At 46.2% G+C, this 18,539-nt stretch overlaps 1 protein-coding gene across 1 annotated transcript in view; it reads left to right on the forward strand.

Annotated features, from left to right (window-relative positions):
* LARP7 (La ribonucleoprotein 7, transcriptional regulator) overlaps positions 1 to 18,539 on the forward strand; it is a 1,030,416-nt gene that overhangs the window by 610,266 nt on the left and 401,611 nt on the right. Inside the window, exon 9 of the mRNA XM_044061552.1 lies at positions 16,775 to 16,926. Within this exon, the coding sequence (XP_043917487.1) occupies positions 16,775 to 16,926 (152 nt within the window). The remainder of the gene's footprint in view (positions 1 to 16,774; positions 16,927 to 18,539) is intronic.

The following is an 18,539-nucleotide window of genomic DNA, read 5'->3' on the forward strand; positions in this document are numbered from 1 at the left end:
GGCCTGTCTTTTTCCTCCATTAAAATCCATGCCTCAGCCATTTCAGCTCATTACAACACAGACCCCCCCCCCTTCTCTCATCCTCTGCTAAAGCAGTATCTCAGAGGGGCCCAAAACTTGAGACCACCCAGGAGAGCTCCAACCCCTGCCTGGGACCTTAACTTTGTATTGGAGAAACTCACTCTACCTCCTTTCGAGCCAGCTGCTACTACCTACTTAAAATTTCTTTCATGGAAAACAGCCTTCCTTTTAGCAATCACTTCAGCTAGAAGGATATCTGAATTACAGGCCCTTATGGCAGTGGAGCCTTTCATAGTCTTTCATGCGGACAGGGTGTCACTCCGGACCAATTCATCCTTCATGCCCAAGGTGGTATCCAGTGTGGCTCTTAATCAGTCCATTCATTTACCAACTTTCTTTCCCAATCCACACAACAAGGGGGAGCGGATTCTGCATTTATTGGATGTACACAGACAACTTAGATTCTACTTGGACAGGACTAAATCTCAAAGAAAATCTGAACAACTGCTGGTAGCATTTGCTGCAGGGGCAGAGGGGAAGGCTATTTCTAAACAAACCATTTCTAAATGGATAAGCCATTGTATTCATTTCTGCTATAAGCACCATGGAAAACCTATCCCCCAGGGGATCAGATCTCATTCCACCAGGGCTGCATCTACTTTTACAGCCTTTCTCAGAGGTGTTCCTACCAGGGATATTCTAGAAGCTGCTACCTGGAGTTCCGTTCATACTTTCACCAAGCATTACCACTTACCAATTTTCTCTAAATCCAGAGCTGGATTTGCCACTGCTGTTTTGCAGGGCCTTATAACTGGTTCTCATGCTGTATAAATCCATCCTCCCAACCATAGCTTTGGGAATCTACCCAAATGGAATGACTGCAACAGTGAAACACGAAGAACATAGTACAGTTGTGTACACTTACCATAAATGTAGATGTTCGAGTGTATTCACTGTTGCAGTCCTGGTTACCCTCCCTCCAGCCCCTTGTTTTTCTCTTACTATACCTCTACTTTCTTTTACTATGCTTAAAAGCTTTTTGGTGTATTTGCTTTTGTTTGGAGGTATATTTTTGTGTTTTTAATTACTTATATATATTTTGCTCCTCTTTGGGGGGTCACCTGACATCTGGGGCAAGAAAAACTGATGTAATGGCGTCGGCTGCATGTTTTATACCCCTGATGACCTGATGTCATGGAAGAAGGGACAGCAACCGACGCAGGACCCAAGACTTTGTTAATCAGGCTGACTGAGGGCAACCTGCCAGCAGATTACCCAAATATAATGACTGCAACAGTGAATACACTCGAACATCTACATTTATGGTAAGTGTACACAACTGTACTTTTCTCTGAGGTAACATGCAATTAAACTCACCTGCTATCAACATCTCACCACTAGAATGTAATGTTATGATATCTAAATAATTCTTAACTGTTTTTTTCCTAAACCAGGTATCCAATATGTATTAATAAGGGCATAATATATTTTCTTATTTTTTTACTACCACTAACCAAGTATACCATTTTTATCTGAGTAGGAATCCACAATCTTAGGTAAACCTAACTTTTTTCCTTACTATCAGAATACCTCTTCTTTTATGTTTAAACTGAGAACTAACCAAGACTGAATAATCTTTTAACAATCTTCTTCTTTCGGCTTTTTCCCAGTTAGGGGTCGCCACAGCAGATCATCTGTCCTCTCATGATTGGCAGTGGAGTTTTATGGTGTCGAGTTGCCAGCCTGGCGCCCAACCTTCCACAGAAGTTCTGTTTAAATCTTCTGACAATATATGGGTTTCTTGTAGAAACAGTGTATCTGCTTTATGTAGTTAAAAATGTGTATTTAGATGACTACTCTTTATAGTGTTGTTTAACCCATTCACATTTAGTGGGAAACATTTGTACATTATCATTATTCAAGATGACTTACTTTGAAACTGTAATGTTAAGTTGTGTATCTCGCCTTCGTTTCTTGCTTGTTGGGATCGGAGCCGACCTTCGGCTCCGACTCGGCCATCTTCTATAGCTCGAGAGCTGTTTACTGGCTCGAGGCTACCCCTTATCCCATGATGCCTAGCACTAGCTACCCAGATCTCGTTTGCCGCTTCAGCTGCAAGGTTAATTCTTACTGGCTCAGGCTCCTGTAAGTTAGTTTAATACTTTTCTAGCGAACAAGGGGTTCCTTTTTTTTCATAGTTTAGTCTTTCGACATTATCGTTAATTAGCTTGTTGTAGTTTGTGTTATTGTATTTTTCCCTTAGAACTCGTTTAAGTTAGAGAGTTCTTCCCCTTTCCTATCTCTACTTATTGTAGCATTTTACCTTTAGTTTTAGTCTTCTCTTTTACTTCATAGGTAGCCGTTTAAGTTAGAGGCTTCCTATTAAAAAAAAAAAAAAAAAAACTTCTTGACTGTAGTTATTGTGTTTTTGGTAGATTAGTGTTTGTAGTTTTTTGTTGTTGGACCTTTGGCCAAAGTCTTTCTGTGTAGGACTAGATATGTCTAAAGAATCCAAAGTGTCTGGATTCAAGAAGTGTGACTCATGCTGTCAGAAAATGTCTCTGACAGATGGGCACACTTCTTGCGTCTATTGCTTAGGCGCAGTGCACCTGCAGGACTCTTGTTCTGTATGCCACACATTCAGCCCAAGGGTTCTGCAGGAGCGCAAAAATAAGCTGATATTAAGGGGTCTTCTTAAGCCCCAGGATTCACTGGCCAAGGCTCAGCCAGTGAAATCTCCTAAACCGACCAAATCGTCAGCTCCCAGCTCGGAGCTGTCATTGGCCCAGACATTACTGACTACTTCAGTTCTGGCTGGAACCGAGGACTCTGCTTCCCAGTTGGCTCCACCAGCATCTTCGGAGCCATCTCGGATCCACAAGAGACCGAGGTCCCCGTCTCTAGAATCGATACATTCGGCCCCTCTGTCTCCCCTGTTGCAGTGTGACCGCAGTCACAGATCCTCCCACTCCTCTCGGTCCACTAGACTCTCGGACCACGACGTGGAGAGAGTGGTCAGTAAGTTGTTGAAGTCGCAGGCACTGGCCAAAATGTTATCCAGCCCTCCTCAACAGGTGGCTCCGCCCGCTTCCATCGATGTTCCTCCTCCGAATCCTCTGAGCTCAGAGCCGGAGTTTGTTGGGGTTCGAATCATGGATCCATTGGCACCGATAACTATTTCCCCTTCGGTTCCGTCATCGGCTCCGATCCCCTCGATGGTGCCTTCTGTCGAGGGATCTGGGTGCCGAGACTCCCTCGTCAGCTCCGAGGGGGCGAGTGGCATCAGACCCTTGTTCGACCCCGTTCTCCCTCTCGGAGCTTCGGCGCAGGTGAGCTCTGCTCCTACATCGGCCTCGGAGCCATCCCCCTCGGTGCGGAGAAGGATTCCGGTTTCCTCAGAGTCGGAGCCTTCTTTGCATCGTGGCAGGGATGCTTTCGATGTCATGAGGAGTGTACTGGCCCCTGAGTCAGCACCACGTTCGACCCCACTGACTCCGTCCCCTGTAGTGCCTGCGTCAACCTCTGTCCCTCCTTCAGACCCCAAGCATGGGGAACCGACCCTCCAGAGCACCCCACTGGGTGCTTCCTCTTCTTCCGAGGCCTCCCCTGATCATTCAGAGGAGGTCCCTCGGAAGAGGAAGTGCAAGAGGAAGCACCTTGACTCCCCTGAGTCTGTCACTTCGGATACGGATTTGGATGAATCGGAAGGGTCCCCGAGATCCCCCTCTGAAGATTTTTCTTTTTCGGACATCCTAGAAGTGCTTAGGCAGAGGAGGAACTGGACTGCCCTAGCCCCTACTGAGGACAAATCCGTATTCCTGGATGCATTTGGTTCCCGCCCTTCCACCTCCTGGGTGTGTCCGCCCTTCAATCCACTAATGTCTGTGGTGGCTCGAAGGGCTTGGTCAGCCCCGGATGCAGTGGAACCAACCCCGAGGAGGCCCGGCAAGTTTATCACTGCACCCCCCTGACAAACAGTTCCTTACCAAGGGTATTCCCGTTGATGCCATGGTAGCAGCAGCGGCCACTAAAAAGGAATTAGCGGAAACTTCTTCCTCTGTCCATCCTCCTAACAAGGAGTCTAGGACTATGGACAGATATGGGAAGCGAATGTTTGCTTCAGCGTCCTTCTCCATGAGGTCACTGAATTACTTATGCCATTTTACCAGGCTTCAGAGGGATCTCCTAAAAGAGCTTGGAGGTACCCTCCAGAATCCATCAGCTGAAGGGGTTCAAGCTAAAGTAGCTTCTCAGCTGGCGACATTTAATTCAGTGGTTAACTCCTCCATGAGGCTCATTTCCTATGCAGCTGATGGTGCGAGTAGAGCCGCAGGTACAGGCGTGTCCCTTAGGAGACACGCATGGATGCGGCTGTTTAATTTTGCGGAGCCCTTTAGAGCGTCATTCACCAACACCCGTTTGGACCACAGGTGAAGGACACTCTCAGTAGGTGTGAACAGGAAGGCAAAACTCTCTCTGCCGTGGGAGTCCGTTTTTCCACTCCTTCCAGACCATATCCCAAAGGTCAGAAGAGTGGAAAAATGTGGTTTCAGAAATCCCAGGGAGCCTCGCCTGATACATGTAGTGAGTTTTCCTCCAGGGGCAGAGGAGGAAATAACAGATGCCGCCCTCAAGGCAGAGGGGGTCCGCAGAACCAGGGCAGCAGAGAACCTTTCTCTGACAAGCCCTTTAAGCATCCCTGAAGGGTTGCCCGACTGCCCGCCTCTGTCTGGAGGCAGTCGGGGGAAGACTTTCACTGTACCCAAAAGTCTGGCAAGACATTATGCAAGACAAATGGGTACACTCAATCATATCCGGAGGCTATGTAATTCCCTTCTTCCAATCTCCCCTATCGTCAAGCAAATCCCCCCCCCCCCCCAGATGGTCTACCCAATCTGAGGGCCCAAGCAGTCATAGAAATTTCAAGACTGCTAGAAAAAAAGAGTCATCCAGGAAGTCCCGGCAGACCAACTCGGATCCGGAACTTACTCAAGGTTGTTTTTGGTACCAATAAAGACAGGGGACTAGAGACCAATTTTGGATCTCAGCAGACTAAACAAGTCTGTTCAAAGAACAATGTTTCAGATGGTCACGCTTCAGTCCATTCTACTCTTTTTGGGTCAGGACAATTGGATGTGCTCAATAGATCCCCAGGATGCATACTATCACATCAAGATGGACAGGTGCTCCAGGAGATTTATTTGCTTCTGGCTGGGAGCCAGTCATTATCAGTTCAGAGCTCTGCCCTTTGGTCTTACCCCAGCCCCCAGGGTGTTCAAATGTATGGCAGTGGTCACGGCTCACCTGAGACGTCAAGGATTCTAGGCGTTTCCTTATCTAGACGAATGGCTCCTTACTGCTACTACCAGGCATCAACTTCTTCAAGCCAGGGACTATACAATCGCAATGTGTGCCCAGTTGGGCATTACCATAAATTTCGGAAAATCTGCCTTGTTGCCCTGTCAATCTATTACCTATATAGGAGCAGATCTAGATACAAAAAGTATGCCCGCAAGACTACCGCCGGACAGGGTGGCCACGATTCGGCAGCAAGTTCATATCCTCATGCAGTGCAAAAAGGTACAAGTCCGGTTGGTCCTTCAAACTCTGGGTTCTATGGTGGCGGCAATTCTTCTGATACCTCTAGCCCATTTTCACATGAGAATCCTTCAGTGGCTTCTCTACACACAGTGGTCCTTTTAACAGCTCCCCATGTCTCACATGATCATGATTACAGAAACTTACAAAAGACACCTTTCCTGGTGGATGGTCTGCCCGCTAGTGTCTCAGGGCAGACCATTCATCCAACCCCCTCCGGTTGCCACAGTGACCACGGACGCCTCACTGATGGGGTGGGGGGGCATTATCAGGGCAGGACAGTCCAAGGCACATGGCAGCCTCATGAGTACCATCTGCACATAAATGTCTTGGAGATGAGAGACGTGCTACTAGCGTTGCAAGCACTTCAGGACTCTCCCTCCTGGGACCATTGCAATTCAGATGGACAATATGTCAGTAGTGTGGTACATCAACAAGCAGGACAGAACCAGGTCCTACCCCCTATGTCGAGAAGCACTCAGACTCTGGCAGTGGGCGATTTCCTCCCAACGATTTCTGATTGCAACGCACATCCCTGGGAAGTCCAGTGTCATAGCGGACAGGCTCAGCAGAGCTATTCTAATGCCTCATGAGTGGTCTCTGAATCAGGTAGTTGCGGATCTCATCTCCCGCAAATGGGGACAGCCTTGCTGCGATCTGTTTGCAAAACCCCCTTCAACACCAAATGCAGCAACTATTTCTCTCTTCTACCGCTTCCCGGTCACCCTCCCAGAGATGCGCTGTAGTCCACGATTGTCCTCAGGGACTTCTTTATGCCTTCCCGCCTTTTCCTCTTATACCCAAACTCATACAGAAAGCGATATTGTTGGACTGCAAAATGATCCTCATTGCTCCTTACTGGCCTTGACAGATTTGGTTTCCGTTCCTGCCCGTTACCTCCTCGAACAGCCCTGGATCCTATTCCAGACCTGCTGATTCATCAATCAGGAGAACTGCATCGATCCCTCCAGACACTGCAGCTCACAACTTGGTTGATCCAATTCCAACCCTAGCCAGGCTTCCCAGCATTTCCCCGGCTGTGCGTGAAATTATTGTATCCTCTCACAAATTGGCTACTAGGAAAACGTATGCTAGCAAATGAAAACGTTTCTCTTATTGGGCAGAGGCTAGGAACATAGATCCCTTTTCAGCCCCAGTTCACAAATTCTTGGAATTCGTAACTGAGCTTTTTCACTCTGGGTCCGCTTCTGCCACAATCAGGGTTCAACTAGCAGCCATATCTAACTACCATGTTGGCTTTTCTAATCTAAATATCATGTCTCATAAGCTGTGTAATGCCTTTCTCAGAGGGACTACTCTGCTTAGGCCCCCAGTGAGAGATCCCCCTCCTCCTTGGGACCTTAATTTGGTACTAACCTCCTTGATTATGCCCCCTTTTGAACCGGCAGCTTCCTGCTCCCTTAAGTTTCTATCTTGGAAAACTCTCTTTCTGGTAGCTATTACCTCAGTCAGATGTGTATCGGAACTTCAAGCACTAAGCGTTCATTCTCCGTACTTAGTCTTTCACAAGGATAGGGTTGCGCTGAGAACTAATCCATCCTTCCTTCCTAAAGTGTGCTCAGAAAATAATCTAAACCAATCCATAGACCTTCCAGTATTCTTCTCTAACTACACCAACAAGGCAGAATACAAGTTACACCTTTTGGATGTTCATAGACAACTGCGTTTTTACCTGCATAGAGTGAAGGATATAAGGAAGTCGGACCAACTCTTCCTTTCCTTTGACAGGGGAAAACAGGATCTTCCAGTTTCCAAAGTGACCCTGTCCAGGTGGTTGTCTCACATTATCACCTTCATCTATCAACTAAGAAACAAAGAATTGTCTTCCCAACCGAAAGGCCATTCTACTAGGGCTTTGGCCACTTCTGTAGCCTTCCAGTCTAGGTTGCCCATGGACTTTATTTGTGCCGCTGCCACATGGGCAAATCCTCATACCTTTATTTCTCATTACAAGTTAGACATGGCCTCCAAGGATAGAGCTAACTTTGGTTCTACTGTTCTGAAGAGTCTGTTGCAATGAGCCACCCAGGATCATAGGTGCTATGGACGCTGTCCCAACAAGCAAGAAACGAAGGCGAGATAGACAACTTAACATAAAGAAGTTATGTACCTACCGTAACGTTCCATGTTAGTTGTCTTCATCTCGCCTTCTTTCTTGCATCCCCCCCCCCCTCCATCCCCCTGTCCTATTGTACCGAGAGGCGTTTAGGCTTCACCGGCTGAGTATTTTCTGGTTCGTTTTCTCTACTGACTTAGAGAGTATAACAGATATGCCCAACCTGTTAGTTTGGTCAGATTATTCTTGCTATGTCTGGGGTTAGCTATTACAAACGAGATCTGGGTAGCTAGCGCTAGGCATCATGGGATAAGGGGTAGCCTCGAGCCAGTAAACAGCTCTCGAGCTATAGATGATTGCCGAGTCGGAGCCAATGGGCGGCTCCGATCCCAACAAGCAAGAAAGAAGGCGAGATGAAGACAACTAACTTGGAACGTTATGGTAGGTACATAACTTCTTTTTATATTGTTTTGTTGTACTGTTCCTTAAAGTGTATATATTACTACTTGTTATGGACAAAAATCTAAAACTTAGTGTAGGAACAATAATAACAAACATTCATAACCTTTAACGTGGAATACATTATTCCAGGCTTGTTTAGTTTCCCAAACAATCCACTTCCTGACCATGTCACATTCAAACTCTCTTGTTGCTACTACTTCCAGTATATAAACTGAGAATATGTGCATAAATATTCAACTTATTTAAAGAAGATGTTATGTGCTTATATAACGCATCAAATTCTGAATAACAGAATTAATTTCCTGCAGCAAGTTATTATATAACTTTTATACTAACACATTTAACATCACTTTATATTTATAAAGGTTTACAGCAGATAGCAGTTTGTCCTACAGTAAAATATGTACTTGTGTAACATTTTAATCCTCTTTCTCTATTAAACTATCAACCATTTTAACCACACAAATCAGGATATATTTTACAAGACTCTTATATGTTATAGGTAAATGTTTTACTTGCATGTCATTTTCATTTAAAAAAACAACTTTTCTAACTAAACGTCCATGAAATGTCCATTTTTGCTATCCGTTTAACATTCTTTGAACATCCTGTATTGAAAGTTCAAAGGTTGCGTTTTAGTTCCTTAGTTCACTCGCAAATGGTTCCTCATGAAGCTGGAGAGCTTGCAGGTACACACAGAGGCTTGAGACATGCTTAAAATCTTCATTAGAACACTGAAAAGTAAGTTGTTGGGAATTTAAGCTGAAAATAGAAAGGTTTCAACACAAATACCTCACGGATGTGTTGTTCAAGCCACAAATTTAAATGAAAGGGTCTTTTTCCCCTGAAGTTATGAAAATCAGTAAAACTTTGATTAAAATTATCTAACACATTAAATTATTAAGTCCTGCATAAAATACAATATTCTAAACTATATCTGTTAACTCATATTTTAAATTAAAACTGAATCTGAAGTAGGAACTTCATTTGTCAGCAACCTGTGGGATACGGATCCGATCTCGGATCCGAGCCGGCAACTTCTAACATAGCATAGATCCGAGCTCCTAGCTCCTCCCCCTTACCCATAATCCCCTGCTTGCCCTAACTGACCTCAGATCTAGTTTGCCGCTCTTCAAGCAACAGCTAGGTTTAGAGCTCTTGGCTTTTATGAGAAAAAAAGTTTTTATATTTTTTCTTCTGAGTGACTGGTTGTGTGTGTGATAGGTTTACCCTTTCTCCCTTTACATATCTAACTTGTTTTATTTTTAGTATAATTCTCCCTCCCCCGCTGGTCATAGCGTGTGTGTGTGACTGGATTAGGGGCCTAGTGAGTGTGCTTACTTCAATATGTCGGAGGCCCCTAAGGCAATTTTTTCGAAATGCACCGAGTGTGGTCACAAGCTTTCACCGGCTGATGGCCACACTCGGTGCGTTAGGTGCCTTGGGGTTGAACACCTCTCTTCGGGTTGCGCGATTTGTGTGGCGTTCAACCCCAGGGCACTCAAGGATCGAAGGTCGAAGCTAGTTCTGGCGGGTCTTCTACCCCAGACTCTGCTTCGGCCTCCGGTGCTTCGGTGCCCGCTACCCCCCGGTAGCGGTCACCCCTGCCTCCCTTCCTCCGACCGGGACTCAACCTCCTGCTTCTGCTCCGGAGGATAGGGAGGCCAGGAAAGAGAAGCGGCGGGAGAAGCACCTTAAGCGGCGGGCCGAAGACTCTTCATCGGCCCCGCCCGCCAAGAGGGCTTCCCCGTCCAAGTCTTCTCGATCTCCTCCTCCTCGGACCCGATCCCCTTGTTTCTCCCCGGGTCCCGAGGAGGAGGTGATCCGGTCCCCGTCGAGGTCATCGAGACGACACTCCAGGTCTGCCTCGGTGGCCTCGTCGCGGTCCACTTTCAGCATGTCTGATGCAGATATGGATCGGATGATGAGGAGATTTATCCAGGCCCAGATGCAGATGGGAGTGCTCTTGCCTCCCCCCCCCCCTCTGGGGGGGAGCTTGACCCCTTTTTTCGCTCCTATAGCTCCTTCTCCGACCCGCATTCCGGACTCGGAGCCGAGCCACGTTGGATCCGGGGGTAGGTCGGAGCCGACCGTGCTCGGCACGTCGACTCCGACTATTCCCTCGAGTCTGTCGGATCCGACCTCTCGGAGCCGTGGGCCGAGCTTAGGATCCGGGGGATTTGGTGTGCTTTCGGCTCCGTCCCAGTCGGAGCACACTGGTCCTTCGGATCCGACGTTCTCGGCACCGGGTCCAATCCACCCTTCGGATCCGAGCGGGAGTCGGATCTCGGATCCTTCTGAGAGCGGCTCCCCCATCGGCTTTCGCTGCAGTGGAGAGGGCACTGTCGAGTGCTTCCAGGCCTTTGGTCCTGGCTTCGGCTCCCTCCTGCACTCCTTCTCATCTGATCCTGGCTCCCCTCATCTGGACCTCTGGGCAGCCTGCCTCAGCGCCTTTAGGAGTTCCAGTGGAACAGGTTACAGCCCGTGAGGACTCCTTGGACAGCCCCCCCGAGGAGATTCCCCACAAGGCAAAGTGCAAAAGGAGGCACATAGACTCCCCTGAGAGCCTCACAGAAGATACAGACTTGGATGAAGGGGAAGGCTCCCCGAGATCACCCCCTGAGGATGTCTCCTTTGGAGAAATCATGGAAATGCTCAAAATCAGAGGTGGGTGGTCTGCCCCTAGGGCTTCCTCTGACGAGTCCGTATTCCTTGAGGCGTTCGAGGCAGGACCATCTACCTCTTGGGTGTCCCCTCCACCCGACCCCCTGGTGGATCTCATATCCTCTAGGGCTTGGAAGGAACCGGACACCGTAGAGCCGATCCCCAGACACCCAGACAAAATTTTGAGCCCCCCTGCAGAGAGATCACATTGTAGCAGAGGTCCCCCTGTGGATGCCATGTTGGTGGCTGCAGCCAACTAAGAAAGAGTTGGCTCAGGAGAGCCCCACGGTTCATCCTCCGAGCAAGGAGTCTCGCGCGATGGACCGTCTTGGGAAGCGGGCCTTCAGTTCAGCGACCTTCTCTATGAGGGCCTTGAACTATATGGCACACGTTATTAGGATGCAGCGGGTCCTAATTAAGGAATACGCTGCTTCTCCCCTGGGGTCCATGGCGGAGGGAGACAAGGATTTGTACTCTTCCCGAATGGCCACCCTCCGCTCTATCTCTAATACCTCTATGCGGCTATTGTCTCATGCTACAGAGGGAGCCGCTAGAGCAGGTGGAGTCGGGCTTGTCATGAGGAGACAGGCCTGGCTCCGTCACTGTGACTTCTCGGAACCTTTTAAGGCGTCATTCGCGAATGCCCCTTTTGATGGTTCTGCACTGTTCGGCATAACCGTTCGCGACACTCTTGTCCAGAGCGAGAAAGACAGGAAGACCTTGTCTGCCATTGGAGTCCACTTCTCTGCACCCCAGAGGTCCTTTTCCAAGAACCAAAAGGGTCAGAAGAAGATGTGGTTCCGAAAATCGCATCATTCTCAGTCTGCTCAGGACAACCAGTCCTCTCGTGGCAGAGGAGGACAGGGAGGACGCCGCCCCAGAGGCAGAGGGGGTCAGAGGAATTTTGGGTCCAGAGAACCTTTCTCTGAGAGGCCCATGCAGAACCCCTGAGGGGTTTCCCGACTGCTCCACTCTGGAGGCAGTCGGGGCGTCAAGCACCTGGCAGAATGGGAGTCCATAACAACAGATCGCTGGGTGCTTCGCATTATATCCAGAGGTTACCTAATTCCCTTCATAGCCAACCCCAGAATCAGAAGCCTTCCCGACGTCCCACCCAGTCAAAAGAAGGCGGCCGCTGCAGAAATCCAGCAGCTTCTATGAAAAAGAGCCATCCAGCCCGTCCCCCCAGATCAAGTCGGATCAGGGTTTTACTCCAGGTTCTTTCTGGTGCCAAAAAAGATGGGGGACTTGAGGTCCATCCTCGACCTCTCTTTCCTAAACCTGGTGGTACCCAAACAAAAGTTCTGAATGGTCACGTTGCAATCCGTCCTCCCCTTATTGCGGGAGGACGACTGGATGTGCTCTATAGACCTCAAGGATGCGTACTATCACGTTCTAGTGGACAGGCGTTCCAGGAGGTTCCTCCGCTTCCGGCTGGGAGCCAGTCACTTTCAATTCAGGGTCCTCCCCTTCGGTCTCACCTCAGCCCCCAGGGTGTTCACCAAGGTCCTAGCGGTAGTAGCGGCTCACCTGAGACTCCAGGGAATTCAGGTCTTTCCATACCTGGACTACTGGCTCCTCACAGCCCCAACAAGGCCTCTACTTTGCTCAGGCAGGGACTATTTTCTTGGTCTGGCTCCTCTATTAGGATTAACCATCAACATGACCAAATCCTCTCTCACCCCTACACAGATACTAGATTTTATAGGGGCAAGCCTGGATTCCAGACAGATGCTTGCGTTCCTGACTCCGGACCGACTTCGGAACCTGATGTTACACGTGCAGGCCATTCTTCATCTGCAAACTCCTTCGGCGGAATTGATTCTGTGGGCCCTAGGATCTATGGCGGCTGCAGTCCCTCTGCTACCATTGGCCCGGCTGAATATGAGGATTCTACAGTGGACCCTCCAGGTACAATGGTCCCTGTCTTGCAACCCTCTGTCTCACCCCGTTTCCTTAACCAAGGTTTGCAGAAAATCGCTCCTGTGGTGGCTCCAGTCTCCCAACCTCCACACGGGCCGTCCCTTCTCACTACCTCCACCAGTCGACACAGTGACCACGGATGCTTCTCGCCTGGGGTGGGGGGGGGGGCATTTTTCAGGCAGAGCAGTCCAAGGCACTTGGAACGACGTAGAGACCTCTTTGCATGTCAATGTCCTAGAGATGAGAGCGGTGCTTTTGACGTTGCAAGCACTACACAACTCTCTTCCGGTAGGGACAATTGCGGTACAGACAGACAACATGTCGGTAGTCTGGTACATCAACAAACAAGGGGGAACCAGGTCTTACCCCCTTTGCCGCGAGGCCATGAGAGTGTGGGAATGGGCGATTTCCACCAACCGCTTTCTCATAGCACCGCACATTCCGGAAAGGTCCAACATTTTAGCGGACAGGCTCAGTCGTACTATCCTGACTCCCTACGAGTGGTCTCTCAACCACCGAGTGGTAGAGCAAGTATTTGCCCGATGGGGGCGACCTTGTTGCGATCTTTTTGCCTCTCCTTCAAACACAAAATGCAACGATTACTTCGCTCTGATCCCCCCTCCGGGGAAGTCCCCGAGAGACTCTCTAGTTCATGCTTGGCCTCCCGGTCTGCTTTATGCTTACCCTCCTCTACCCCTGATGTTGAAATTGTTACAGAAAGCCAGGCAGCTGGGGAGCAGAATGATCCTCATTGCCCCATTCTGGCCTCGTCAGACGTGGTTCCCTTACCTATGGTCTCACCTAGTGAATCCACCATGGATTCTGGATCCCATTCCGGATCTCATCTCGCATCCTCTCGGTCTTCCAACTCCGATTCTGGGCAACCTCAAGCTGACGGCTTGGTTGCTCCAGTTCCACTCCTCATAAGGACTCCCGGGATCTCATCACCGGTTAAAGCCATTCTTGTAGCAGCTCATAAGCCTTCCACCAGGAAGGTTTATCGGAGTAAGTGGAAACGCTTCACCATTTGGGCAAAACACCGTCGTTTAGACCCGTTCACAGCCCCGATATCATCGATTCTAGAATTTCTAACCTCTCTCTTTCACCAGGGGGCTAGTTCTTCCACAGTCAAGGTACAGCTGGCAGCAATCTCATACTATCATGTGGGGCAAGAGTCTGGTCCTATTATGACTTCCAAACTGTGTAAGACCTTCCTCAAGGGTACCTTCCTCCTTAGACCTCCAGTTAAAGAGGTGGTACCCCCATGGGATTTATCCTTAGTCTTGCAGTCCTTGACTGGTCCCCCATTCGAACCGGCTGCCACGGTTGATCTCAAATTTCTCTCTTGGAAGACAGCCTTTTTGGTGGCCATAACTTCAGCCAAAAGGGTATCAGAATTGCAAACCCTTTGCGTCAAACCACCATATTTGGTTTTTCACCCGGATAGGGTTTACCTCAGAATCAATCCGTCCTTTCTACCTAAGGTATCTTCAGAAGCGAACATCAATCAATCCATCAATCTCCCAGTGTTTTTCCCCAACTTTCATAACAAAGGAGAGTACAAGCTTCATTCCTTGGACGTACACAGACAATTAGGTTTTATATCCACAGAACTGCTGGTCATAGGCAATCCGATCAGTTGTTTATCTCCTTTGCCAAAAGTAATTTCGGAAAATCAGTTTCGAAGGTTTCTCTCTCTAGATGGATCTCGAGTTGTATTCTGTTAGCATATCAGAGTTCGGGAAGGCCTGCACCTCAAGGAGTCCGTGCTCATTCTACTAGGGCCGTTGCCACTTCTGCAGCCTTTCAGGCTAGGGTTCCACTGGATGACATTTGTTCCGCAGCCACTTGGGCTTCATCTCACACCTTTATCAGCCATTATAAAATAGATGTTATTTCCCGAGGTAGAGCGTCCTTTGGCTCTGCGGTGCTCCGGAATATCCTTCCATGAAGGCCACCCAAGACTTAGGTAGCTGGGGACTCTGTCCCACAGGTTGCTGACAAATGAAGTTCCTACTTCAGATTAAGAAGTTATGTACTCACCATAACGTTCCATCTGAGTAGGTATCTTCATTTGTCTGCAACCATCCCCCCCTCCTTCCCAATGACCGATTGGATCGCTCTTGTGTTATCAGCATATGTTCCCATTGGGACACCTGTTATCTGTTGTGCTATGGGGCAAACTTGATCTGAGGTCAGTTAGGGCAAGCAGGGGATTATGGGTAAGGGGGAGGAGCTAGGAGCTCGGATCTATGCTATGTTAGAAGTTGCCGGCTCGGATCCGAGATCGGATCCGTATCCCACAGGTTGCAGACAAATGAAGATACCTACTCAGATGGAACGTTATGGTGAGTACATAACTTCTTATTATTTACTTCTTGTGTTCACTATTTTCTGTGTTTAAGCTATGTTTTTATTTACATTTCAACAGAACCCTGCAATCATAAACTGTCCCCCCTCCCCATACTCATTCTTATTAAATCTTTAGTTATATTGTTATACAGTAAAGGATAGGGGTAAGGGTACTCTGTGAGAGTGAATTTAAGAGAAGTGAATAAGTATAATGATTTTTTGTATATTCAGTATTGCATTAGCTACTAAAAAAGAAAAAACTGATAAATTGTATTTGGCTTCCCCTAAAGATTATGTTATGAGCCTTTGTAGCTGGAAAGCTGATGATTATATTATATTTGATTTAGAAAGAGTGTTACCTTTAGCTGAGTTTCTTTGAGAGAGCGCAACCTGTTTTAATGAACATTATATAGGAAGACATACAGGTGATTTGTCTTCAAACTTTTTTTCTTTAACTAACCAGTCATTTCTTACAGATTGTCTCCTTAATGATGTACTGATGTCCATTTCTTCAACTCAGTTTTATTAATTTCTTTGTATGAACAAAGGTAGCTTCTTCCAAAGTTTAATTTTTTGCCCCTTCTGGCAGGTAAAGTCTTAAATTTGCAGGGAATATCAAGTGGCTTTTGATTACAGCTTTCTTCAGAGAGTTTAGTAGAGATAAGCAGTTTTTTTTCTTTTTGAGACCATGAGGGAAGAGTAGTCATGGTCAAACCTAATCTGTGAGTCTCCTAGTTTCAATGGTGAGGCAGACCAGACTGTTTTTAATACAATGAATTTTGTTCTGATTCACTCAGTCATTTTTGACAGGATTAATTTGTTATTTTTATCAAAATATGCTGTAATTAAATCAAAAGGTGCTTCGAAAAAGTGGTACTTTAAGGGTGTGCACACTTATGCAACCAACTTATTGTACATTTTTTATTTTTTATATTTTTCCCCCTAACAGATTTGTTTCGTTTTCAATTGAATTGTTCAGGTTATAGGTCACATTAAAGGTGGGAAAGTTTTGAAATGATTTATTGTGGTCTCACTTTTTATATCACAAAAACCTGGCATTTTAACAGGGTGTGTACACTTTTTATATCCATTGTATACCTTCCCTTGTCCTGCTTCTCCTGCACCTGAACTGTTTATCACACATAGATCACCTGAGCCATAGGAACAAATCTGTACCCCAGGGAGACGACTTTGAGTTTGATTAATTGTTAGGATTATATTTATAGTTTTACCATTCCACCTCTTAGCATGTTTGAGTTAAATATTCTCAAAGCTACTTTTGTCAGTGATTCTAGACATCACTTGCATTAATTTGCATATATCTATTGCATATATCTATTATAATATATATATATTTGCATATATGATATATATATATATATATATATCATTTGCAGTCTTAACAAATTGTTATATTTTCAGACATTTGAGAATTTGACTTGGAAATTTTCTGTCAGCATTTATTGTAGATGCTGCAGCATTGATGGGTTAAAGCTTTAAATCTACTGACCCCAATTTTTGACTAGACATATTTTCTTTGGTACTAATGTGCCATATATCTAATTTTGTCATCTTCTAGACTTTGCTGTTTACTCACTGTTCCAAGCACATGCCAAAAAACATAAAATGTCAAACCCTTACCACCTTATGTGATGATTATACTATGTTATGTTGCAGGAGAGGGTGGCTAGACTTAAAGAAGGAGTACCTAACACTGCAGAAGATCAGCATGTCATCCTTTAAGAAATCTGTCACAGAGTTAAAACAGCAGATGAAGGAAGAAGAACAGAAGGATGAAACAGACCAGTCAGAATTAAAAAATTGTAAAGGTAAGCAATTGGAGTAAATTGGCATGTGTTAATATTTCATCAGAATCACAACCAGCTGCAGATTAAATGGTTTTCTGTGCAGTTTTCATTACTGATGGATACATATTGATAACCTAGTTCTTGTTATTTCTTCTCCAATTATGTTTTTTTTTCTTTGAATGGTTCTCTCTTTAAGAGAGAGTGTTCTTTGGCCCATCTTTATTGCATTAGGTTCAACATATTCAGTAGTATACCAGACTTGGCTGCCTGAGATGTCACTCATAGTCTAGCAAAGTGTGGAAGACCTCTTCTTCAGGGAAGGAGCTAAAAAGATCTTTCTTTGAATGCCCTTTTCAGTTGGTTATTATTGAGGTAATGAAGTCAGAAGAAACAGCACTGTAGTCAGCATACTTTCTGATATAATGTGCATGTATGAATTGACTTCAAGTACTTACCAACAAATGCACAGTACTTCATAGAATTTTTCCATGTTGCAAAATCTCACCCTATCAGTCTTATACTGCCTAACCTTTCCAGAAACCTGCATTTCTTTCTGTCAAAGGACTTGCCTCAATAAAATGAGCTCTGCCTTCCTTCTTGGGTTTTTGAAAAAAAACTTTAGGGACTTTTTTCTGAATTTCTTTGTGGTTTCTGTCTTGCGTTTTTCCTCTCCTTTGTGTAATGGTGAAGGCTATAGCAAGGCATATTATTTCCGCTCAGTTGAATATTTTTTTTCTAACTGTATCTCAGAAACATTGACGCTTATTGACACCAGAATACCTCTGCAAACATTTAAACTGATGTGATGTCATGACTGAAATCACTGGGTTTTTGTCTGCTGATGTCTTAACCAGGTTACCAAAGCCTCCCCCTCAATAGGGTGTACATCTGTGCGACTTCAGCTGTTATGCATATGTGTGTGTAGATGGACGTACACATGAGTACCTTCAACTGTCTTGCTGCCAGCCTGAATGCAGGTTGTACCTCCCTCATATTGATCTTTGTTGGGTTGTCGGTACCGTTGTCTTGTTTTTTTTGTACAACTGATGTTGCCATTGTCCTTCTTTCCTCAACCAATGGCTTCGGATTCAAATCTTGGATCTGACTCTGCCACTTTCTAAAGATTTTAGGATCTGAATCTCAAGCTCCTACCTTATCCATAATTTCCCCTGACCAAAACACCACCTCAGATTTTGTTTGCCACTCAAGACGGTCAGGATTGAGCTCCTTTAGAGTTGAGTGCTTATTTTCTACTTAAATCAGGATATTTTTCTCCTTTTTCTCTTCTAATTGTTATATATGAATTCACTTCTGAATCTCGAAATACTGAAATATCAAATTTCAGTATCTTGAGACCAGAATAGCGAAAGTCCACAAAAACAAAAAAAAAAAACACCAACATCCAAAATATCAGAAGTAACAGTGTGTAAATGAGAGGGAGGGTAGAGGAATGGTGAGGATGTAGGGAGTAGAGTTGGTAAAGGTGGACAAGTTTAAGTACTTGGGATCAACAGTTCAGAGTAATGGTGAATGTGGAAGAGAGGTGAAGAAGAGAGTACAGGCAGGGTGGAATGGGTGGAGAAGAGTGTCAGGAGTGATTTGTGACAGACGGGTACCAGTAAGAGTGAAAGGGA

This window comes from Protopterus annectens, chromosome 2.part0, assembly GCF_019279795.1.
Source record: "Protopterus annectens isolate FY-2018-M chromosome 2.part0, PAN1.0, whole genome shotgun sequence".
Classification (NCBI taxonomy): domain Eukaryota; kingdom Metazoa; phylum Chordata; order Ceratodontiformes; family Protopteridae; genus Protopterus; species Protopterus annectens.